This window comes from Ailuropoda melanoleuca, chromosome 7 (assembly GCF_002007445.2).
Source record: "Ailuropoda melanoleuca isolate Jingjing chromosome 7, ASM200744v2, whole genome shotgun sequence".
In the NCBI taxonomy this organism is placed as follows: domain Eukaryota; kingdom Metazoa; phylum Chordata; class Mammalia; order Carnivora; family Ursidae; genus Ailuropoda; species Ailuropoda melanoleuca.
Window position 1 is genome coordinate 23,444,767 of NC_048224.1, and position 24,326 is coordinate 23,469,092.

The 24,326-nt window shown below is 47.5% G+C and overlaps 1 protein-coding gene across 1 annotated transcript in view; it reads right to left on the minus strand.

Annotated features, from left to right (window-relative positions):
• Positions 1-392: 392 nt before the first annotated feature.
• The window catches only part of B4GALT1 (beta-1,4-galactosyltransferase 1), a 53,601-nt gene continuing 29,667 nt past the window's right edge, over positions 393-24,326 (minus strand). The window contains exons 2-6 of the mRNA XM_034664017.1: positions 22,870-23,105; positions 8,748-8,935; positions 6,167-6,289; positions 3,586-3,690; positions 393-3,368 (exon numbers count right to left, since the gene is read on the minus strand). Of these exons, the coding sequence (XP_034519908.1) occupies positions 3,236-3,368; positions 3,586-3,690; positions 6,167-6,289; positions 8,748-8,935; positions 22,870-23,105 (785 nt within the window). The 3' untranslated portion in view covers positions 393-3,235. The remainder of the gene's footprint in view (positions 3,369-3,585; positions 3,691-6,166; positions 6,290-8,747; positions 8,936-22,869; positions 23,106-24,326) is intronic.

Genomic DNA, 24,326 nt, shown 5'->3' on the forward strand with positions numbered 1-24,326 from the left:
TTATTTTGTAGAATACCCATTCAGGTTACACTGTGAACACCTTCTGGAAATGGCTCTGAGGACGTATCCCGGCATTTGCTGAATATAGCAGAACGTGGCCAGAAACTTGCTAGGGAAAATGTTATTTTGATGTGGCATCAGCTACTATGTCATAAAGTGCCTGTGAGGTGCCAGTCATTACGTCAGACACATCATCTCTTTTAAGCCTAAAAAACAGCTGATTCCAGTGAGGTGTGTGGAGCATAGTTGGGAGACAGACCCCCTCTCCCCGCAATGAGGGGGGCACAGAGGGCAGACCTCTGCTTTCCTCTGATCGTCCCAGCAGGCCGTCCCAATCACTTCCCTCTAGCCCTGGGAGCACCCAGACCCCTTAAATCAGAAAAGAAACCACCTGAGGTTACAAAGATAAGGTCATTTATTCACGTTATATTACTGGATTTTAAAGACAAAAATACAGCTGTTTTGAACACCAAGGTCAGACGCACACACACCCCCGCCCCTCACTTACAATGGTAAATTCATACATTTGCATACATGGGAAATCAAAATATACAACAGGTCTCTAGGACGGGAAAGCCGCCATCCTGGCTGAGTGGGGCACCCCACGCCCAGCCCTGAGGTCGGCAGCACCCCTGCACCAGCATTTCCTTTGCCTTCTCGTGCCACCGCTGCCCTCTCATCTTTCCCAAAGGCCACTTTACAGGGTCACCAGCAACGGGATGGACAGAAACAGAGAAAGACACAGCACATAACAATTTCATGGTGACAACGTCCAGGTGAAGGAAATGCTCCCTGAACCTTCAGCCCTGAAATTCTCAGGGAGGAAACAGGACCTGCAGCATCTTAGGAACCAGGCAAGCATCCGGGCCTACCCTGGGCCCAAGTAGGCCCCATGAGAGCACCAGAAGGTCAGCAAAGAGGGAATAGGTGAAGCGGGATTCCCCTCGGTTCTGACAATGAACCGCATACTTGACTATTCCAATGGAACGTAAAGGGAAGTGTAACAGGAAAACAAACAAACAAAAGTCAGAATTTCCTTTAAGAGTAAAGTAAGTAAAAAGAATTTACCACCCAGGGTATTTGTCTCCTTTCTTTTAAGGCACTTTGGAAAAGTCAGGATCTGGGGACAGAAAGAGAGGCCTTCGTTCTTTGCATTTCCCAAAACTCCCTCTCAGTGCGGTCATTCTTGGTTCCACTGACATCGCTGTTAAGGAATGGGGAACTGACAGAAAGAATACTCTTTGCATAGCCCAGCTGCTTCTGCAGTGGAAAATAATTTTTAACCAATACAAAGGCTTCTGGAAAAAGAACCGTGTTAGCATCCAAGATGCTCAAAGCGATAAAGGCACAGGTAAGATTGGGGCTGGGCACCAGCTCAGCCTCCACACTAAAGGCTGGTTCCCGGAAGTAAGGGGTGGGGGCTCTAGGCTGCCACCAGCTGAAGGGGCAACCCTAGGATTAGACAGCTGAATCTTCCGCCCTTAGCCCAGCCAGGCTGCACCCGGCAGGGGCACCCAGTGGTAGCAACTGCCTTGTGCATCTCGTCCCAGGGAGGCTAAACCTCTCCTAGCAGAGATGGGTGTGGGGACGATACCCCTGTGGATCAGCCTCCCTGGAGTGGGAGCACCTGCTAAAAACCTGAGGGGGATGGGAGGCTTTAGGCACCAAAGTGGTTGTGGGGGAGTGTGGGAGGGTTCAGCTCCACTTCTTTCTAGATCTCTAATTAAAAGGCACATTCATGCTGGAGAATGAATAGTCTGTTTGACCCTGAGTGCCACAGGCAAGTTTTAGGGAACAGGCAAGAGTCAAAGGAACAAAAACGGGGAGGAAGGAAGGAGAAAGGCAATAGAAAGGAGGAACGGGGAGGAAGGAGAACGGGTCCTGCAAGGTGGGCCAGGCAGTGTGGCCAGCACAGCGAAGGAGGTGGCCCCCAGACTCCACAGGGACCAGAACAGTGATTTCCTTCCCCGCCCCAGACCCATGGCCAGTAAACAACCAGATTGCTGTCATTTACAACTCCACAGCCCTAACGGGAGGTCCCAGGCTCAGCCGGAGGAGGGGGGGTGGAGGTTCCCTCCCACCTGGGGAGGGGAGGGAGGTCGAGAGCTCTGCCTAGCAAGCCTAGGCTTTTGCCTCCCCAAGAGGTCTAGCAGGATAACTCTGACCAGGGAGGCCTCACCCTTAAAGGGCCCAAAGGTGATTTTGTTCTTCACAAAACGTGGCCTGCTGACTAAATCAGAGGTCCGTTCATGGCCAATACAGCATACCTTATTTTTTCCCCTAAAAAATGCTCACTCCCCTCCCCACATTTAAAACACCACAATAAAAATACATAGGAAATTCAAGTTTATATAGCATGCTCAGAAAAATAAATTGTCATGATTTAACACTAAATAGTTATGCAAATCTGGATCAACACAAAATCAAGCTAGATCATAATTAGAACCCGATTTGTTCTCTCTTTAAAATACTACAAACTGCTTTTTTAAAAAAAAAAAAGTCTTTACATTCAGAAATCCGACAATCTGGAGAAAGGCCACTGAATGTGAGAACACCCAAGGCTTTTGCTCTGATGACTAACGTTGCCTTGGAATTCACACATTAGCAGGGCAAAAGGTCCAAGGCTCAAGTTTTAAAATCCTTTTGCTAAGAAAAGACACACACACACACACACACACACACACACACACACACACACAGAGTGATTGTAGTAGTTGTATACCACTAAAAGAAGGTGGGGGAGGAGTAAAATGAGAATGGTTGAGATTGCGTTTTTCTCTTAAAATATGCAAACAAAAAACATCACACCAATCCAATTTCAGCAGCACTCTCCGATTTTTCATAAAGTAATAAGAATACCACAATTTAAAGCGAAATTCTTACCTATTTCACAACAAATTAGCAGTTTATCACTGGGAATGAGTCCCACAGTCATCAAATTTTGGGCTGCGTACTGATTCTTTGGGGTGACACTGTGAACATGCCGGGAATCCCCCAAAGGTTGACGGTTTCTACATTTACAAACACCTTGTAGAGCTAAGAAGTCACATGCCGAGCCAAGTTGGGGGCAAAATATCCCCCTCGTCCTGGTCGTCTGGAAAGGCATCTGAATGACAATGAAGGGGGCCTATCACTCTGATTGTTAAGAATGAAAGGGACCAGCCCAGCAGATTGGCAGAGACGCACAGCAAAGGTCCCTGGCCGTTTTCAGGTCTCTTACGAGTGTACCGAAATGCTAGCTCGGTGTCCCGATGTCCACTGTGATTTTGGTATACAACGGGTTTCTCTCTATGTCCAACACCTTGTAAGTGAGTGTGTTCAGACCGTCCAACAGCATGGTCTCCTTTGTATGTGCAATTCGATCAAACCTACAAGGAGAAAATAGGCAAAGGGTTGGTGCCAAAACAGAAATCTTAAGAGAAAAGCATGAAACATTTGTCCTTCATCACACGCCCACCTCCTCCACCAGTCCCGTGGACAGAACCCTCCCTCTCCCTCGCAGCATGTGACTCTACAGAGCCTCATTCCTGTGGCCTCCCCCATCTGAAAGGAGAAGGAAGGAATGTCAATGGACACAGGACACACCTCTGAGGATTGGGTTCATTTTTCTTGTCTCTTGAGTGGCGGATCATCCGACACTTGCCAACCACAGCATTTGGGCGAGATACAGACATACCTTTAAAAACTAATCTGCAAGGAGTAAAAGGACAAGTCATCATTGTAGAGCTGCCATAAGGCTTGGGTCCAAAAGCCCCAGCTGTAAGACTTGTGCCCCATCCACCATCTTGTTTATTGTTCTCACTCAGCCCGCACCCCGGCCCACTGTGGCACTGGTTCAAACTCACAGAAGTCCCCATGTCCTTTTACCACACGTTCTGTAGTTTGTGCTGGTGACTGTTCTGTGCCAGGCACCGGGGGTGTCTGCCCTCATAGAAGGTATAGTGCAAACTCAGAACACAGGACCACCAGTGTCAGGATGGAGGCGAGGAGGGGAGGTGGGGTTGAGCACAGGAGAAGCCACTCACTTTCCCTGAGCAAGACTAGGCAGAGCCAGTTGTGAAGATGAAGGGGTGTCTGCTAGAGCATTTTGGGTACCCAAGACAGCTGAGGCAAAGGCAGAGAGACACAGCAAACACAGGGCCCTCAGGGAGCAACACAAACTTCTGGGGACTGGTGGAAAGAGTTGGAGTAGGAAATGGCCAGAGATGAGGCTGGAAAGAAAGGCGAGGGCTACATCACGAGGGCTTTCTCAGAGCCTTTAGCATCCCAGTAATCAGTGGCAGTGTCTGAAAGGGACATATTATACAGTTCCTCAAAGGTTTTCGGCCAAAGGGAAGTCTCTCTGATAAGCACTTTAAGAATAGAGAGCAGAGAACAAGATGAGAGGCAGCCAGAACAGGATGGAAGATTCTGTGTAGGTCTGGGGGAAAGGAATGAGGACCAAAACCAAAGCCTTGACAGCAGGAGCACAAGTCAGTTAAGAGGCAGGGCTGGCTGGTCCTGGATGACTTAAAAAGGTTTCTTCTGGCCTCGTCTCCCCCGCTGGGGATCTCGTGCTTGGCACACGGCGAGTAGGTGCTTGAGAGTTAGATCCTTTATCTTTCAAGAAAGCTGCTCCATGAATCACTCAGCCTTCTAGTCCCTCCACCCTCAGGGCTCCCTCCCCACTAACCTTCTTCACCGCTCAGGTCTGTGGTGTCACATCAGCGCTGAACACCGTCCTATGGGCCCCATGTTTGCCCAGGTGGTGCTGTGGAAGCAAGTTTGTGTCTGTCTGGACCCCCTGCCCAGGGCTTCGGCGGCCTCCCCACTGGGCCTGCGTGACACAGTGCTCTGTATGCCGAAGGTGCTTGGTAATCAGTCTGCACTCTCTCCAACTCAGGTTTCCTCCCAGGCCGATAGTGAAGACCCGGGTCTACGGCAGGTTCTCACACTAAGCTACACGTGACTGACTGGGGTGTTGCTCTGCACACACCTTCTGTGAACTGACCAAAGTAGTGTACTCCAGGTCAGGAGGGTGCTAGGGTATATTCTGATTCCAAGCTCAGCGACAAGCTCAGACCAGCTCTCAGGGCAGAAGGTACTTCTTCTTCTTTTTTATTTTTAAAGATTGTATTTATTTATTCGACAGAGAGAAAGACATCCAGAGAGAAAGGGAACACAGGCAGGGGAAGTGGGAGAGGAAGAAGCAGGCTCCCAGCAGAGCAGGGAACCCGACATGGGGCTCGATCCCAGGACTCTGGGATCACGCCCTGAGCCGAAGGCAGACACTTAATGACTGAGCCACCCAGGCGCCCAGAGAAGGTCCTTCTTAACCGTGGCTGGCAGGGTTAAAGTCTCCACGGCCAGGGACAACTGGGCAAAATGTGGTTTCAAATGCCATTGGAATTGTTTTTTTTTTTAACCATCTGCAATGACAACCCCCATGATCAAGGCTTACCAGTTTATAAGGAGCCCCTGGGGTGTGGATGGGGTGGGGCCGGCAGTGAAGAGATGGTTGTTGGGGGCGGGTGGGTCCACAGAAGTTCATTATGCTACCCGGTCCTCTTTTGTGTATGTTAAAAATGTTCCAAAATAAACAAATAACACAGAGATTCTGTAAAGGAACTTAGAATCCCGCCCAAAGAAAGAAACTTGTTTCGTAATCAAACGGGACCACAATGAAATGCCGAATTTTTGCAAGGGACACATGTTTACTTCAGGACAAAATAGCATGTGGTATAAATCAAAGTAAACTCAACCCTTCACTTGGTTCTCATTTTGCATGTTCCAAGGCTAATGCAAAAATCACAGAAGCTAATCTTCCTAAAGACATTCTTCAGCACCTGTGGCACCTACTGTGGGCACACATAAGAATGTGGGCCAAGGGATGTCTGGGGGGCTCAGTCGGTTAAGCATCATGATCTCAGGGTCCTGGGATCGAGTCCCACATCGGGCTCCTTGCTCAGCGGGGAGCCTGCTCCCTCTGCCTGCCGCTCCCCCTACTTGTGATCTCTCTCTCTGGCAAATAAATAAAATCTTAAAAAAAAAAAAAAGAAAAGAATATGGGCCAAGTGGGGACTGTATCCCACCTGAGGAGCAATCCTTGCAGAATAACCAGGTGCTGATTGAAAAACTGGAAGTGAAGGGAGACAGAGAAGAAAGAGATCTAAGCTGTGACCATTACCTGTTAAAAATGTCATCATCTTCACCTCCCCAGCCCCAATAGTTATTAGGAAATCCATTGATGGTGAGAAACTGTTGTTTACTTAGAGCAGAGACACCTCCAAAATACTGAACATAAGGTAGGCTGGGGAGAAACACACACACACAAAGAAGACCAGTGGTTAGGTAAGTTCTGACTTTTCAAAATAAAGCATGCTCAAAGCATAAACATTTCTAATGTTATCTTTATTCTCTGGGACTTTTAAATTGAGGATTTATGAGGGTTTTCTTTTTTCTGTTTTTATATAAGACTCAGATGATCTTAGAGAAGACACGGATATCAAAAAGAAGAATCTTGCTCTAAGAATACTGTGCTGCTTCTGTGGTTACCTGGAAAATTAGTCAATGACAAGTGCATAAGCCCACTTCTTGTGCCCTGTTCAGGAATGCTTTTCCATGTGTCCTGCTCCTGCATGGGAAATCTTTATCCAGGAGGTCCTGGAAACTGAGATTATGGTAAAGCCTCCTGTGCCCACCTGGTCATGCCCTCCACTTCCACCCTCAGTCCATCTGCTAGTCTAACTTTCATTCTTCACAGGCATACTGGTTTCAACACTGCCCCAACAGTCAAAATAGTACTTCTGAAAATCTGCTAAAATAACATTTTCTAGGAAATTTCCACCACATCCTGACTTAGCTAAATGTATAAGGGTGAATCTATTTTGACAGGTTTTCAAGCAGTAGGGCATCTGGACTCTCATCTTTCCAGCCTTCTGGTATTTTACTGTTTCAACGGTGATGAAATGTTAAGACTCGGGTCCTGTCCAGAAGCCATGCAAAGGCTCTTCCATGGGTCCTTTAAAGGCTGTGGCTTTGTGATGACCTTGTGTGTAGCATCAAACCACACTAGGGCTCTTACTGGAATCCAAAGAGACTAAAATCCACCACATAGATTAAGGAAAACTCTAACTCAGACTTCGAGGGGGAAGATAGCCAAACCATACAGAACATATAAGAAAGAAAAAAGTTGCAATTATTATTTTCAAATACGTTCAGGACGTCTGACTGTGAGTATCCAGGAGGATCCCTGAGGGTCTGCTTTAATGAGTCAAAGGTAATCTATATGTAATTAGGTGCCATCACTTCGGTGCCCAGTTACCCACCTTTGGGCATACCTGACACTACAGTCTGTGCCTGATTACAAGGGAGGGTTTGAACCAGGTGGCCAGGCCAATAAGGTTTCTCACAATCAGTGTTTTTACAAAAAGGACTCTTGGTGACCTCACAGGAAAGTACATGCCGGAGATGATGAGATTCGGTTTTGCCGTCTGTGCTGTTTTCTCTGACCACCCACCTGTCCCCCAAGCCTGACTGGTTCTGGGTGAAACAGGCATGGTGTTGTGGCAAAGAATGAGGTCACCACTACCATGCTTCAAGGGGGGAATGAATAGGGGGCAGGGTTTGAGCCTGTGTATCTCAAAGAGAAGAAGATACACAAACAGGAAGGTAGGGAGGGAAGACAGGATGGTGCAGGGTGACATTTACAGTCAAATTCTCCCCTCTTTAAGACAGCAAGTTTAGGGTCTGGTCTGGGGGAAGGACTTCACAGCATCCCTATTTTCTTTTCTTTTCTTTTTAATTAAGTAGGCTCCATGGCCAACGTAGGGCTTGAACTCATGGCCCCAACATTGAGAGGCGCAAGTTCTACCAACTGAGCCAGCGAGGCGCCCCTTAGCATTCCTGTTTTCATCTCCCAGCCCTCGTTCCCCCAGCAAGGGAGGATAGAAAGAAATTATGGGAATAAAATGAGTCCAAAAGACAGCATTTGTATTTAAACCGAGGGACTGCTGGGCGGCACAGGCCTGCCACACTGGGGTAGTCAGCCTAAGCCAGGGATGCCTAGCACACAGCTTCCTGGCACTTCAGGCTGACTTAGAGTAGGGAGGGAAAGGTCAGTTTACTCAACCAATAGGTAATTTCAAACAATTTTATGTAAATATAAACATGGATAATTATGGAACAAAATGCAGATTTATTTTTTTAAGATGAACAAAAGGCTACCAGGCTATTTTCCACCTATTACAATATGCTTCGGATTATACCACTGCCCTTGGGGACAGGCGTCAGTTGGCCTCCTCACTAGGGGCATTTTGATGGAAAAGTCTGGGTCCCAATGTCTAAACAGAAGGCTGTGCTTTGATGGGAAACAGTATCATGTTCTTTCTTAATTAAGTACCAAGGTACATCTGCTAAGGTACCCAAACCCAAGAATTTACTGGGGGGAAATAATTCCAATTTGCGTCCCAAACTGGGTGGGGAAGGGGATAAAAGAAAGAAAGGAAATAAAGCATGTGTTTGGAGCCTAAAGGCTAGAGCCATCCCAAACATAAACACTCTTCTGGCCTGGATGTGCAGGGCTATGAGTGTTTCTGGATTTCACTTTCCTCCTCAAACTGTAACTGACTTTGGGCTTAAAATGCACCCTGCTCTCAGGGGAAGGATTCTCCTCCAGAACCTTACTCCTTGGCTGGCGGAGCTGCATTTCCTAGTCGTCATGTAAGAGCAAAACATGTTTTCCGTAGCTTCTGATGGATATCTCTTACCTAAATCCAAACTTATCCATGGCCACCGAAATGTGCCGTGGCTGTGAAAAACACCTGTAGGCGTTATGGTCGTTCATTGGAATGAGGTCCACGTCGCTAAACACAAAGCAGTTGTAGTCATAGTCCTTCAAGGCCTCTTGAAAGCCAATGTTGAGGAGTTTAGCACGATTGAACATGGTTTCTCCAGCCTAGGCCAGAAACAGAAGAAGTGCTATCAGATACCGTGAGGCCACTGAACAGAACACTCACATGGATTGGTGACCTGCTGACTACATGTGATCCGCAGTCCACTCATTTTTCTGCTCTCGCTTTACAAATCAATACGAATGGCATGCCCTGCATCAGCAATCCCTCTTCTGGGAACTGAATTATCATGTAGACTTACAAATATGCAAAAATGAACAACTTGCTCACCATGGGATTTTCATCACAGCAAAAGATTGCAAACAATGCCATAAGCATTGCTAAGGAACTAGTTAAATAAATTATGTAACATCCATATAATGGAATACAGTTGTTAAAAAAAATAAGGAAGCTCTAAAAGGAAATGATTTTCAAGATAGTATTGCTAGGTGAAAAAGCATTTAAACATATGTGTCATATATTTAATATATTTTATATAGACTAATTCCCATAAAGATAGCCAGGAAACTGGTGCCTATGGGACTTTTCACTTCTTCCCTCTTTGTATGGTTGACTATGGTTTGATCACCATATTGTGTGCCTTCACAGGTGTCTGTCATAATACTAGGTACCAGAGAAATATGGCGAACCCAAGTCAATCTCTGCTCTCACTGTGTTCACAATGTAGGGTGGGAAGCTGTGTGATACACGCTATGAAAGAAACAGGTTGTACTAGAGAGAAGAAGACACCTGCTTCAGGATGCCAACCACTGGGTCCCGAAGCACCGAGTCTGTTGGTGCAAAGGTACTTCATATTTTATTTACTTATTTATTTTCAGTCCCCCCACTAGAATACAAATGAAATGAAAGCTAGAATTTTTAACTTTTTATTCACCCAGTGCCTAGAACGCTGCCTGGCATGTAGTAAGAGCTCAATAAATAACTGCTGGTTGGATGGATGGATGGATGGATGGACGGATGGATGGACGGATGGATAGATGGATGAGGAGACCAAGGGATGGGTTTCAACAAACAATGGCAGATGACAATTCTGGGAAGCTTCAACCAAAGGGCTCCCTCAGGGTCACCACCAAGGGTCTCTGCTCTTAACCACAGCCCCAGGTTATTAAGGACAGTAACAGCATTGACACTGCCACCCTGACACTTAGCAGTCCACAAGCCCTTCCATACGTGTATTCTCATCCAGGCCAGGATCCTCCCAACAACGCCACGAAGAAACTAAGGTACAAAAGTGACACAGCTGGTGCTGGATCCAACACTCGGACATCCTCATTTAGTGCTCTCTCCCAATAGCTCTTGGGATCAACAAGATAAGGCCCTCTACTTTGAGGGGAAGTATATCTCACAAGGGCCTGCAGCAGCTACACAATTTCAAAGGTGGGATCCCCAAGGTCCTCTCTCCAGGCCCCCAAGAAAGGATTTGGAAACTGGTGTTCTACCAGGCTGCCTGTGTGAGTACAGAGCATATGGATGGTGCACAGCTGCCCACCCTCAGCTGGGTGACTCAGAGAAAGGAACCGCTCAAGAAACACAAGTATCAGGAAGTCAGAAAGAGCAGCCAAGAGAATAGTGAATGAATTAAGGAAATATTTTACACAAGAGCTCCTTTCTTCAGCCCATGACAAAGCTTTCTAATCATGTATGGTGAGAGGAGAAGGCTGAGCCCAACGGCGCCCACTGCGTTCTTCAGTTGTACCCAGTTCAGAGTCATTCAGAACCCTGCCTTCAGCTAATTCTCTGTAAGTCTTAAGGTGAAAATAAGTTAAAAGTTTAGAAACCAGATATGAAAACTGTAAAGTTGGTGTAATTACTATAATTACAACACAGTGCTAAAGTTCATTGGGAGATATGACATGCAAGGTACAGGGTAAGTGTTTTACATGCTCTTAAACATCTCAACAATCTTGCAACAACCCTCATTCCAACTCAGATTTACCTCATTCTTCCCAGACCTTTCTACCTTCTGGCAATGCAGAGAGGTCTGCACCCTGCACTTTCCTTTTTGCTGCTCTAGCCCCATGAAAACCCTACAAGTTAGCTTTCTCTGAATACTTTCAAACACAATGCAGCCCCACTGACCGCTCTTCCAACAAGTGAAAAGGTGTGCCAACAAAGCCTTTTCACACCCATGTAGTAGACTCTGGAGGGTGGCCGCCCAATGCTCCCTTCTCTTGGTACATTCTTTAATAACAGGGGCAGGGAGCTCTTGAAGGCCATGCCCAAACCACAGGGCCTGGCCTGCTAGCCATGACTGTCTGAACTAAGCAGATGTCTGACTGAGACTATACTAAGCATTTTCCTCTCCCAGGAACTGTAATTTGGAATCATGAATGGGCACTTCTGGCACCACGCCCCAAGAACAATGGCAGCCTAGAAGAGAAGCCCGAGGAGAAGATCTATCCTACCCTTTCCCCCACTTGTGGCACAACAGCTCCTTCAACTCCGTAAGGCACTTCAGCGTCTGGTCCACAGTTAAAATTAGTCAGGCGGCTTTCTAAAATAGCCTGAACTATGTATCACTCCTCTCCTCCTGGCCTCACCTCTGTGATTCTGGGAGATGGAAAAGGCGGGGGAACATTCTTCAAGGTGTAATTTCCTACCAGGGCCCTTAGGAACGTCAGAGCAGCAGAATGGGCACATGGATCCAGTGTATCTGCTACTTCCTTCCCTCAGGTAAATATTTATCAGGCACCACTACTGTCCAGCCAAGCCAAATACATAGCTGTAATGGTCACATGCATTTTTTTTTTTGACACATGCATTTTTATCCCAGGAATGCCAGCTTCTTGGCTTCCTAGCTATGTGACTTTAGGTAAATCACACCTCTCGGTCTCCATTCCCTCATCTGGTTATTTGGATGACAACAGGTGAGCTTTATTAGATGAGACAATGTGTGAAAAGGCCTTTGCACACTGCCTGGCAACAAATGTCAACTACTACCATTATTTAAGGAGTAGGTCTTCCCACCCATCTTGAACAGACCTCTCAAATTGTCTCCGGAAATCCAACGTGGAAACTTGCCCTTCTCTAGTGTTCATGTGTGTCCTTCCCAATCAGTTCCAAGAACCTTCCCAAATCCTGCTTCTCTGAGTGGGTGGGGCGGGGAGTGGGGTTTCTAAAAAGGATTAGGGCTCAAGCGAGTCAGCCTGTGGCTTACAAAATGAAAATCTCTATAGCAGCAGGAGAAAGTCTGAGACCTGTAGAGGTTTGATATGCTTGGGAAGGCACACATGAAGAGGAACTGGGGATCTGAGAGCTGGGGTCCCTCTAAGAGGCAGAGCTTTTTAGTGCGGTTTCATCTTACATTGGTAGATAAGAGTTATACATATCCACTCCTTCAAGGACAACTAACTCCTCTTAACAGAAGGAGAGGATAGGAAGAAAGAAAAAGGACAAAAATGGTATGACATTCCCACAGCTGACCAGAGAAGCTGTCTCACCGATCAAAGTTCACAGAAAAACCTGTAAACATTTTAAGACTGGGCCTGTACCTAAAAATGGGTGTAACAGTCAGTCAAGCAAAACCAACAATGCCAGTTGGGAGAAGACAAGCTCCTCGGGGAAAGGAAAAGAGGAAGAAGACACCTCACGCAACAAACCCAGGGCCCTCCTGGCAGATCTGGATGGCAGGGACAACTGTCCTAAGAAGCATCAGAAGGAACTCGCTCTCTCTAAGACTGTTAAAACCTTTCTCTAGAGCCCTCATTTATACTAAGGAGAGAGTAAGTGGTACGTCCATTGAAAAAGGAACCCTCATACCATGCTGGTGGGAATGTGACATGGTGCAGCCATCTTAGAAAACAGTCTGGCAGCTCCTCAGATGGATAAACAAAGAGTTATGACATGATCCAGCGATTCCACTCCTAGGTATATACTCAAGAGAAATGAAAACTTATGTCCACACAAAAACTTGTCCACAACATTCATAACAGCATTATTCAAAGTAGATAGAAAGTAGAAAACAACCCAAACGTCCGTCAACTCATGAATGGATAAATAAAATGTGGTATATCCCTACAACCCAATGTAATTCAGCAATAAAAAAGAATGAATACTGAGACATGCTATCACATGGATGAACCTTGGAAACATCATGTTAAGTTAAAGAAGCCAGTCACAAGGCACCACAGATTGCAAGATTTCATTTCTATGAAATGCCCAGAATAGGCAAATCCAGAGAGACAGGAAGTAGATTAGTGGTTGCCTAGGGCCGGGGGGAATGAAGGGATGTAAATGCTAAGAAATATGGGGTTTATTTTTGGTGCAATGGAAATGTTCTACAATTGATTACGGTGATGGACGCACAACTCCTGAATATACCAAAAGCCACTGGATTATGTACTTTTAAATAGGTGAATCGTATGGTATATAACTATATCTCAATAAAGTGATTATCAGAAAGAAAAAAAGTTAAGAAAAAAGAGAAAAGCCAGCTCCACAGACAGAAGAGGACCAATGATCATATTTCTCCCTCTATATTCATTCTTGTCTTTTATTGGGTATCTGCTTCATGCTTAGCTGTAGGGATACAGAAAAGGAAAAGACACAGGCCCTGCTTCTGAGTAGTTCTGAGTTAAACAGGCAATTGTAATGGGGTAATGTGGAGATGAAGCCACTGATCAAATCCTAGGGGATTGGACAGACATGAGAAGAGTGTTCCTAGAAGAGAAAGCAGCATTTGTAAAGGCTGTGAGGAAAAAAAGAACCATTCAAGAAGCTACAAGAAATACAGAATGGGGAAGCCAGAATAAGACTTGAGGGTGAATATGGACCAAATCCTGCCGGGGACAGGGAGGCTGGGAACTCTACTAAAGTACTCAGGCTTTGTCCTTTATTTAAGCCATGGGGAGCCCTTGAAGATTTTAAACAAAATGTTTACATGTCAAGGAGGGACTTGTGCCCTACCCCACAACTGAAGGCAGGGAGATCCATTTGGAAGCTGTTGCATGATTCACATGCAAGATGGAGAGTAGGCAGTAATGGCAGGCAGGTAGAGAACGCCTTCCTCCAAGGGCTAACGCAAAGCCTCCATGTTCCCATTTCATGCCTCACCTGCTCCCTGGGCACATGCACTGTACCCACAAGCAGCCTTCATGGGCCTTTTAGAATATGTACCAGAGTCTGGTCTAATCCCCAGGCAAATCCCACTGTGGTTAAGGCAAGAGTGGCCTTCTCTTTATTACAGCCTTATAAAGACACACAACCAACTGCAGAAGGCCATGGTCTCCCTTGACCAAGTTCTAACAGTCTCTAAAGGATTGGTTAAACCACCCTGCCTTGCCTGGATGTTAGGCCCATGTGTATATACCAGTAGACACTTCCCCCAACCATGACAGCTTGGGGACTGACCATACCTGGCCCCTCGTCCACAAAAAGACACAGCAACAATGAGGCTGGAAACAGCAAGCCAAAGCCAAGACTCAATGAATCAGAATTTCTGTGATGGGAGAGACAATTTTGCTCCCGTACACATGGCCCTGGCCCAACACAAAGCCACACACACACACGTACAGACACACACACACACACCCCTTCTCAACACCCATAGTAATCCACAGGCACTCAAACGCACAGATCTGGAGGCAGATCTACCATCGGTGGAAATGTTGAAACTCCCCTTGCATGCTTTTCTGTGCCCAACCAGACACCAAGTGAAAAGGCCTAGGCCGAGTGGGTGGCAGGAAAGCAGAGAAAGCTCTGGCTGGGCGGTCCTGTGGCACGACTAACCCGCAGGCCTATGTGTGGACCCCGGGGTAGTAGACAGGCTGGCTGGGAGGTGATCCCTGGAGAATCGCTGGGATTATACAAACGCTGAGTTTGTGGAAGGCTAATATCCACTGACCCATGATTTCACAGCAATTGGGCCTCAGCTCTTAACCATAATAATATGGTAGCCTCGAGCCTGGAAAGGGCTCTCAACAAAACCTGGATCTGAGACTTCAGCTCTTCACCCAGGGAGTAAAGGAAACGGGGCCCTTCGGGGTCAGGGAGCTGAGGTGGTGCTGGTGGGGGGGGAGTGGCTCTCTGTTTGCCAAAGTAACGGGCAAGAGTAAGCACATCCTTGGCCCCTGCTGGACTAGAACACAGGTCAGAAGCCCTAAGTTGCCTTCAGAGAGAACTGAGCGAATAGAACAGCCCAGCAGGGATTCTGGGTGAGGTGAGTACAGACAAGAGAGTTTTTAAACCCCAGCTCCATAGGAACCATAGTAGGATGTTCTCCTCTTTCCCTGGACCTGAGGCCCTGAGATCTCACCTTCTGCAGGAAAACATTTTAAAAAATAAAGGGCTTCTCTTTCAGAAAGCAACTTGACCATTTATATGAAGGACTACAAACATGCTTAATTCCGTGTTGGAAAATCTAGCCTGGGGAAACTATTCTAAATGTGGAAGCAAGCACCGAATAAGCTTCCGACTCAGAAATGTACATTACGGTATTACCGACACCAGTGAGAAAGTGGGAATTATCTAAATGCTTTGTAGGAGAGGAATAGCTAGGTTCCTCACCGTCGAGCCATGTGCTCAACTACTAGGACAGAGCGGACAGGGGATTATGAAGGCTATGAGAGAGCATGGGAAGATGCTGATGACACAGAATTGAAGAAAAATGCAGGACACAAAAGGATATACACAAACAGCATGAGCTCAATTGTGGCTTAATTTTAAGGCAAAGTATCTCAGACCTCTGCACAACAGGCTGGCTTCCAGCGACCTCAGCATTTCCGAGCAAGCCCACAGAGACTATGACCTTGCCTGGAGACCCCAGGGCCTGGGCTCAGGTTTGATTTGGGGCATGTGGACATTACCAGGGTGGCAGCAGTGGCGGCGGCGGGCGGCAGTCACAGCAGGAGTTGGGCCGGCACTCCTCTCTCTCTCTCTCTCTCTCTCTCTCTCTAGGAGGTGGAGGGCACAGAAGAGGAGGTAGGTGGAGAGCAAGAAGCAGATCACAGAGAGGAGCTCCTCCTTCAGCTTGCTTTGCTACAAACAGGATTAACAAGTAAAAGCAAAAGGCCCCCACTAGAAGGAAAAAAAAAGAAAAAGAAAAAAGAGACAAGGATGGATGCAAGGGAGAGAGGTAAGGAAGAGAGGCAATGTCAAGGTTGTGAAGAAAAGGGGGGGGGAGCATTCTCACCCCTCTTGTTCCAGGGCAAAGGCAAATTCTTAAGAAGCTGTCACTCCCCATCATGACATCACAGGTGTGCAGGGAAAATGACATTTCCCAGAACAATGTCCAGGGAGGCAATTCATGAGTCTGTGCCTGTAAGTGCTCTGCCACATTCCCCAGGAGAATGGACCAAGCCACAGATGGGGAGAGGGGAAAACACACGGCAAAGGAAACGGCCAGTCACTGGCACAGCACACAAGCTCTGGTGCGACACAGACACTCCCAGTCTTCCCACAATGCTCCTGGGCCCCAGGATCCAGAAGGTCCCAGCGCTTAAGAAAGGGGGTGCTGCAGGATGGGACTGGCCCTACCACTCCCGAGCCCCATTCCTGCACACATCAGTCTGGGTGCTGACAGCTTCAGGAGATAACGGAAGGCAGGGATGGGGAGGATGGTGAACAGACAAGATCAACACAGAAACCAAACCAGTGGGGGCCAGAGGCCCAGGCAGTTGTCCTTCTCCATAATGGGATGGACCTATGAGTCTGATTCACTCTAATTCATCTTGGCCTCATGTAGGAACCAGCTACTTGGCCCAGTGACAGAGATAAGTTGCCGAAGTGTGGTGACAGTACTCTCACTCACTGAGGGTACAAAGGGCTGTCTCCAAACCTGGCCATACTTGGTTCCAGACAAGCGGCCTGGAACTACCTCACAAAAGCGCACAGACAAAAAGGAAGAGGGAAAAAAATTCCAAACTCAAAGAATCCTTAGGCAGGCCCCCCTGTGCTGCAACCCCAGGCTTGCAGACCAGGATTTACCTGTCATCATGACAAATGGACAAGCCTCCTTTTGAGGCTGTTACTCCAAAGCTGCTACTCACCTCTCACGACCCACTGGGACTCAAGGTGGTATTGCCAAGTGAATATGGACCTGTTTCCCAGTGAGAGGAATGAGTGTGTTCAGGACTGAACGTGGCCAAGCAAGGCATTCCTTAGGTCTCAGGTCATTTCTGTTCAAATCCCAGCTCTGCCACCCAGTCATCATGGGGCCCCAAGCAAGCTGCTTACCTTTGTGAGCTTTCTCTCAGCAGAAACAATGAGAGTACCCATCTGCCTTACTGGGGGGCTGGTAGGGTCAAAATTCAAAGTGAAACCATGAAAGAGGTTCAGTCCAAAGGACCATAAAGTCTTATGATCATCAACAACCACAGGGCTAAAGTAGGTTCTCTGCATTTTTCCTGAAAAGCAAGGTCACCCTGAGGGCAATGTCCCAGGCAGCCTGCTCTGGTCAGAAAGGAGGAGGAAGCTTTGGAGAGAGGCCCCAGGGAAGTGCTGTGCAGGTTGGTTCCCAAGGGTCATCACTTGGCCTGACTGGGAAAGGAGGCTTTGCTTCCAAGAGGAACAGACCTCACCAGAGAACCAGGAGCAAGAGGTCCAGAGGATGGATGTTCAGTAAATGGGCAGGAGTCACAGGGAGCAGCTTCTAGCTCCAAACTCTGACTAAGCATTGAACGGTGCACAGAGCTATGTGGTCAGGGAGCCAGAGGAAATCAGACCTGAGGCGCCTCGGATCTAGAAGCCACAGGCTAGGGAGAGCATGCACACACAGAGTCAGCCTTCACCCCTCACCAGAAAACAGTGAGTGGCCTGGGAACAGCAGGGAAGGAGAAGTTGGCTCTACTCCAAGGCCTCGCAGAGCTAAGGTGGGGGCGGGGGTGAAGGTGGGGGTTAAATGGTGGCTAGAAAGAAAGAACTAGGGGAAGGAAGGACAGGCACCCAGGGCAGAGGGGGCAGCATCAGCAAAGGCACAAGGAGGGGAACACAGAGTGTGTCTCAGTGAAGACAGAGAGTCCAGTGTGTCTGTGGTGTCAAGTGTGTCTATAGCAGGGCTGAGGAGGAAGTGGCTAGAGGTAGGTCATGGGGGCACTGCAGAAGGTCTTAGATGCCAAGCTTGGGGCTTTGGACCCTTTAGACCCTTGGCTGTAGGCAGGCAGTGGGGACATAGTGAAGGGCTTAAAGAGTAACATGGTCAGAACTAGAAACATCTGGGGCAGCTGGGTGAGATCAGAAGCACCAGAGGATACACAGAATCGGAGAGACCGGTCCTGGTCCCTGATTCGGCACAAAGGGCTGCACAGTTATGACAAACCTACCTGACCAGCTGGGCCTGCATTCCTTATCTGTTTGGTAATTTTTATGCTAGTTAACTTCACAAACATCCCCTATTTCCTACATACAGCTTTTACTACCAGGTGGTAACCTGCCTTTCTTCCATGGTAGGTGGTTTGACAGTTTCCTTTCCTCATTAAAGTATGAGGTGTTACAGTGCCCCTCCCCCATCTGCTATGCCAGCTTGGTATCCACCTCTGCACCAAGGCCCCAGTGTGCGACCGCGGGTGGGACATCTGTGCCACAGAGCAGCACCCTTGGCTCCAAGAGGGCGGACGTGCCAGAACCCTAGTGGGAGTCTCGAACACTGGGGGGGCCAGGGCAGGAGGTGTGCTGGAGACCGGTAGATGAACAGCAATCTCAGCTGGTAAAGCCTTCCCCACTCCCCTCCAACACACTTCAAGTGAGATGCAAGTTGTTATGGTAATTGGAGGGGCCTAGAGCAAAAGGGAGTGGTTAACAAGGACAAGGGTAGGAGCCACAAAAGCTCATGAAAGCTCACCCCCATGTGAGAAGCCTGAGACACAACCTTACTAGGAAGAAGCTGTTGGGCTTGACAGGCTCCCTAAGTCCCCTGAGATTGTTTTCTGTCACTATCCACTATCCTCTGACCCCCCTCTGAGGCCATACAGATGGAAGAGGGTCTTGAGGTTGGTACTGAGTAGGGGTGAAGCAGGAGGCAGGGAAAGCAGTAAAGAGTTCATCACTCTAGCCTGGGCAGAGGAAACAGGCAGGAAGAAAGGAGGGGTGAGTGGGGAGAAGGAACGCAAATCATAGCAACAACAGTTAATGTTTACTGAGGGTTTGCCCTGTGCCAGGCGCTTTACAGGCCCCATGTGCAAACAGCAAAACCTCTCCCTCCTGCCAATGAGGAAACAGAGGTCTGAATAATTCAAGCCTATGGTCACCGTGCTGGGAAGTGGCAGAGCTGGAACCCAGGCAGTCCCAGCCTGAAGCTTACTCCCAGCCCTCCTTCTACCCAGCTGGGAGAAAGACTTTGAGGAAATGGCCTAGAGGACAGAGTGAGTGCTGATGCAGTGAGAAGGCACTGGGTAACAGAGACTGGGCTGCAGCCCTCCTGTTACTTATGTGACTTCCTACTGGTCCCTTCCCCCTCTCTGTCTTGTTTCCTTATGGGTGCAAAAGAGTAGACATTTTCATACTACCTGGCCTGGGGGTCCAGGCAGATCCCAGCAAAGACTGAAAGGGAAGGGTGGGGTAGAGATGGGGACACCGTCTCCAATTCAAGTAGAATAGCACCATTGTGACCTGCTGTTGATGGGGTGATTGAACAGCATTTTAATGGGGAAGGTGGTTCTGTTCTCAAAAACCTGTTGGAGAACCCTTGGAATAGATGTCTCAGAGGCCCCTCCTACTTCAAGCATTCTTTCTCTCTCATCTTAAATGGGGCAGGCAGTGAATGAAGAGTCAAAATGACAGCAGGGTGTCTGAGGCAGGGAGATGATGTGAGGCTTGAATGCCTATTTACACGAAAGTCAAAGCCAGATGCTACCAACTCCCTTTCTTCCTCTTCTTTATATACAACAGAAGAGAACAAAGGAAATTCCTGATTCGTAGGTGGGGCATGCTCCAAATGTTTCTTCTTCCGCCTCTTTTCAAGGATTAGGTTTCCTCTCACCACTTATTATGTGCTCATTACGGATATCATACAGATGATATTCTTTACCGGAAAGGTAGAGCAAACTTCAAGTTTCTTCATGATTTGGTTATCTGGAAGTCAGATCATACGTTCCCAAAGAAATCATCAGGGTAGAGTTGGAGCAGAATAAATAAGATTAGGTGGGGGAGAGAGACATAAGGAGGAAAAGATTTTCCTAAGGTGGAAAGTTAACCCTTAGAAAAGAAGGAAAAGACGGAGAAGCAAAAAGGTATGGAAGGGGGGTGGTGAGATAATGATACCGACAAGACTACAGGGAAAAAAGATGTAAATATGTTTGGAAATGTATAAATATTTCTGATGTTAAACTGCAAGTGGGAAGAGGTTGGGGAGGGCGGTCTCAGTATCCTAGGGAAGTAAAGAGGTAGGTGGGATGGGGAGATGGGTTTGGGCGGGAAGGAGGTATTGCTTCAGGCCTGCTTTCCCCAAAGTGCAATTCACAAAACATTCATTGCTTGAGACGGTTCTTGGAAAACAGATCTCGTCAGCCAAGCTCAGAAAACACCGTGTGCTGAGTAGTTTTAGAGGCTGAAACGTACACTAGAACGCTAAAGGCTCTGCAGGAATGAAGCCTGCTTCCCGTTGTTCAATCCAGCATTTTTCAAATGCATGTGGCCTCAGAGCTCCTTTTAGGAAAGCGCACTTTGCAAAAAGCCCCGTCTTATGCGGTGTCCACGGTGAGCCAGCACAGTGGAGCCACTGTCCAAGCTGGCTTGCTTAGTTGTTCCGCCAGCTTGGACTGGGGTAGGCTCAGGAGCATAGAGCCGGTATGAAATCCGTTGTTTGACACCTAGGAAATAGCTATAATAAATTATGTCATAGGAATTTAAGATCATGGCTAAATCTCACAGGTCCAATATTTGTTTTGACTTTGTAATTGAATGGGGAAGTCTCCCATTCCCCTAAAATATAACACAGCTCTACCTCAGCATCCTTCCCTCCAGTCTTCCTTGACCTCAGCACCGAAATTCAAAAGCTCAGCATCGCCACTAATTCTTTTACCCTCTTTACTCAAGTATATATTTTAATCTAATTTACATGCTCTCTAGCCCACAGCTGTCTATCTTATGTTCAGGCAGATCTGTGGGAGGTCATTAGGTGCTTTGTGTAGTGAGATCTGACAAAACTGTGTCTACCATGTATCACTCACCCACTGGTCTAATAACTGTCGAAGAGAGGAAGGTGATGCAGCTGGCATGGCTGTTTTTAGTGATTCCCTACTGGCTCCTGGCGGTGATGGCTTCCTCTTCTAGGCGCTCACTGCCACTGCTTTAATAATGCTCCTGAATCTTGCCATGATCAACATGTGTTCATTGGCATCAGAAAAATGTTCCTTGATGACAAGAGTTTTCTTAAACAAATACTTGTTGGGTTGAAGTGGCTTGGATTTTATAGGGCATTTACCCATTCTCTCTTACATTCTCAAATACTCTTCTAAGATGACCCACAACTGTCTGGCTATCTTGCCTGCAGATTTTCTCAGGGCCTTAGTCTGTGCCTCATTTGGTCAGGGGACTCAAAAAGCCTTGAGGACTTTGCCTGCCACCTACTCCCCCACCTTGAACATCTGCTACCTTTTAACAGGGCTGTTCTTCCTGAATCTGACATATTCAGTTCCTGCACATGGCTGCTTTCCTACCCCTACGTCAACTCTATCTCCAGGAACATGCAAAGCTCCTTTCTGCATTGAAGTCCCTGTTCACGGGCTCCAGCTGAGATGCCCAGGTGTCCCTGCAGCCCTTATAACGTAGTTTATATCCTGGGTCTTCCAGGTCACTCACTGCCTTCTCCTTCCTCAGAGCTTCCAAAGCATTTGGCAGCCACCATCCAATCACATACTATTTGGGACTGTTCACAGATTATTCCCTTGAAGGGTCCCACTTGCCATTGTGGGGAAGGAAGCTTCCAGACAGATAGAACTGGGACCTTACTTCTTTAGAATCTCTCTGCAGCACTATGTCATGGTAGTCCTCAGAAATGGTCGATGGACACACTGCTATTTCCAGCTTCCCTCTGGTCCCAGGAAGGCATACAAAGTCCCTCTACTTTGACGGAAGTTGTCAACTACCAAGAATTTTACTACCCCTAGCAGATCCAGAGTTTCTCTTGAAATGAAACGGACAGTGAGCCTTTTAGAACTGGGCATACTGTTCTCTTCGGATGAATTTCACTGAACTTTAGTATACAGACAGGGTAAATGTGTTATTCCACCTAGTAGGTTATAAAAATATGAATTTAGGTATTTATGATAACTTAAAACACCAAAGTTACACTCTTAGAAAAATAATAATGCTTCTCAAACTGGAAATCAGTAAAGTTATTTTTTAAAAACCGCATTCTAGATCAATCTGATTCTCTAGGCCATGCTGATAAAGGCTGACGTGTCTTCCACATTAGTTTCCTAAGCACAGCTAAACTCAACACACACGAATCAGACATGCAGTGAGACGCTCTCTCTTCTCAGATCCAGCCCAGTGCACATGACACTCAGTGGCCTACGAATCGGACTTTCCCAGCCATTTTGCTAGGGGCTGGCATGATCTAGGGGTGCTATCTCCCATAGGCGTCCCAGAAGATACAGTTAGACTGGATACTTTCCAAGCTGCCTAAAACTCTGACATTTAAATGGGTGTGTGTGTGTGTGTGTGTGTGTGTGTGTGTGTTTTAAAAGAAAATACACAGCTACACAAAGATAAGAAATAATCAGTGCTTTACTTTGGGAGAATTAGGATTGTCATTTTCCTCTCAATTTTGTGGGAAGGGCACCTGCTGCAAAAAGAAAACAAAATACCCCAGCAATTACCCTTGCTTAAAGAGCAGAAGCAACAAGCAAGCAAGCTGTATGGTATGTAGCTTATCTGCATTGCTTAAGAAGGGTGATGGCGGTGGGGTTATAAAATGCCACACGTCTAGTATCATGTTCTTTCTCTTACCCCTCATCACTCACATATTTGTGTGCGTGTATGCGCGCACATGTGCGCAAACACACACACACTCCCTCCCTCACTCCATCTTCCCAGACCTCACCTGGTTCACAACATAGATGCCGTAGTCTAACTGCTGACGCTGTAGGACTGGGTGCAAGTAATACAGCCAGTACTTGAGGTGTTCCTGCCGGTTACGGAACGGAATAATGATGGCCACCTTGTGGGGAGAGATGCAGTTCTTGGGGGTATAGCGGCCGCCCACCTTCACCTCTGGGTTCTGTTTCTCCACAAGCTTCAGGTCCACAGGCATGTTAAACTCGATCACCATGGGGCCGACTAGAGAGGTGGAAGGAAGGAGAAGTTAGCAGGCTACAGGGTTCCCCCAAACCACAGCCTCAGGAGACACATCCTCCTGGGAGGCAGTGTGGCTATGAAAAAGGCACTTACGTCCAGCACTAGCACGACCAACCATCCCAGGAAACCCCTCAGCATCAGGCAAAGCCGGACAGCTGGTCACCCTATGAAGTGCTCATCTGCCCAGGACCCATACCCCTGAGATTCTAGGTTTCTCAGCTCTAACTGGAAATGGAGTGATTGCTGCTCAGACTTCCTGAAAGGTTGTTGTAAGGACCAGAGAAAATGGATGAGAAAGTACTTTCTCAGAAATCATGAGGTTGAGACCTAACTTTGCCACCTCCCAGCTGTGTGGCCCTGCACAAATCAACTCTCTGAACCTAGCCTAGTTGGGAAAAGGGGTGTGTGTGTGTGTGTGTGTGTGTGTGTGTGTGTGTGTGTGCGCGCGCGCATGTGTTGGGGAGGGTGGTGTTGTGGAAATCTGCCTCAAATCAGAAGGTAGCAAGGAGCGGTATGAGTAACCCATGTCTCAGGAAGGCACCTGATGCACAGATTAAAAAAAAAAACTCCAGGGGTAGGGACTGGAGGAACTGAGACCCAGAGCAGACTACGGGGAAACAGAGAAGAGAGACAGCTGAAAAGAACATCAAAGAAGAATGTTTCGTAAACGTAGGTGATGGAGTAACAAAGGGGACAAAGAAGGCAGAAAAAGTCAGAGAGGACCCCAAGTTTCTAACCTGGAAGAATACAGCTCCAGATAAGAAAAGTAAGTTAGTAAGAGAGCTCTTGGCTTAGAAGTAAAATCGATGAGACGTGGATGGTGGATTCTGAGATAGTGATAGGCTGAGTAGTGGGAGAGGCCAAGATCAAGATCCAGATACAGACATGCAAGCGCTTGTTTCCTAAGGTGGAGCTAGGAGAGAACTGCACTCCTCAGCTGGGGACCACCCCTCATGTGGCATACGAGGTGAGGGCAGGGAAGACAGGCCCAGGAATACACAGGAAACTGGGGACAGAATCAATACTCAAACCCAGGGCACCTGGGTGGCTCAGTCAGCTAAGCATCTGCCTTTGGCTCAGGTCATGATCCTGGGGTCCTGGGATGGAGTCCGGAGTTGGACTCCCTGCTCAGTGGGGAGTCTGCTTCTTCTCCCTCTGCCCCTCCCCCCTTACTTGTGTTCTTTCTCTCTCGCGCACGCGCTC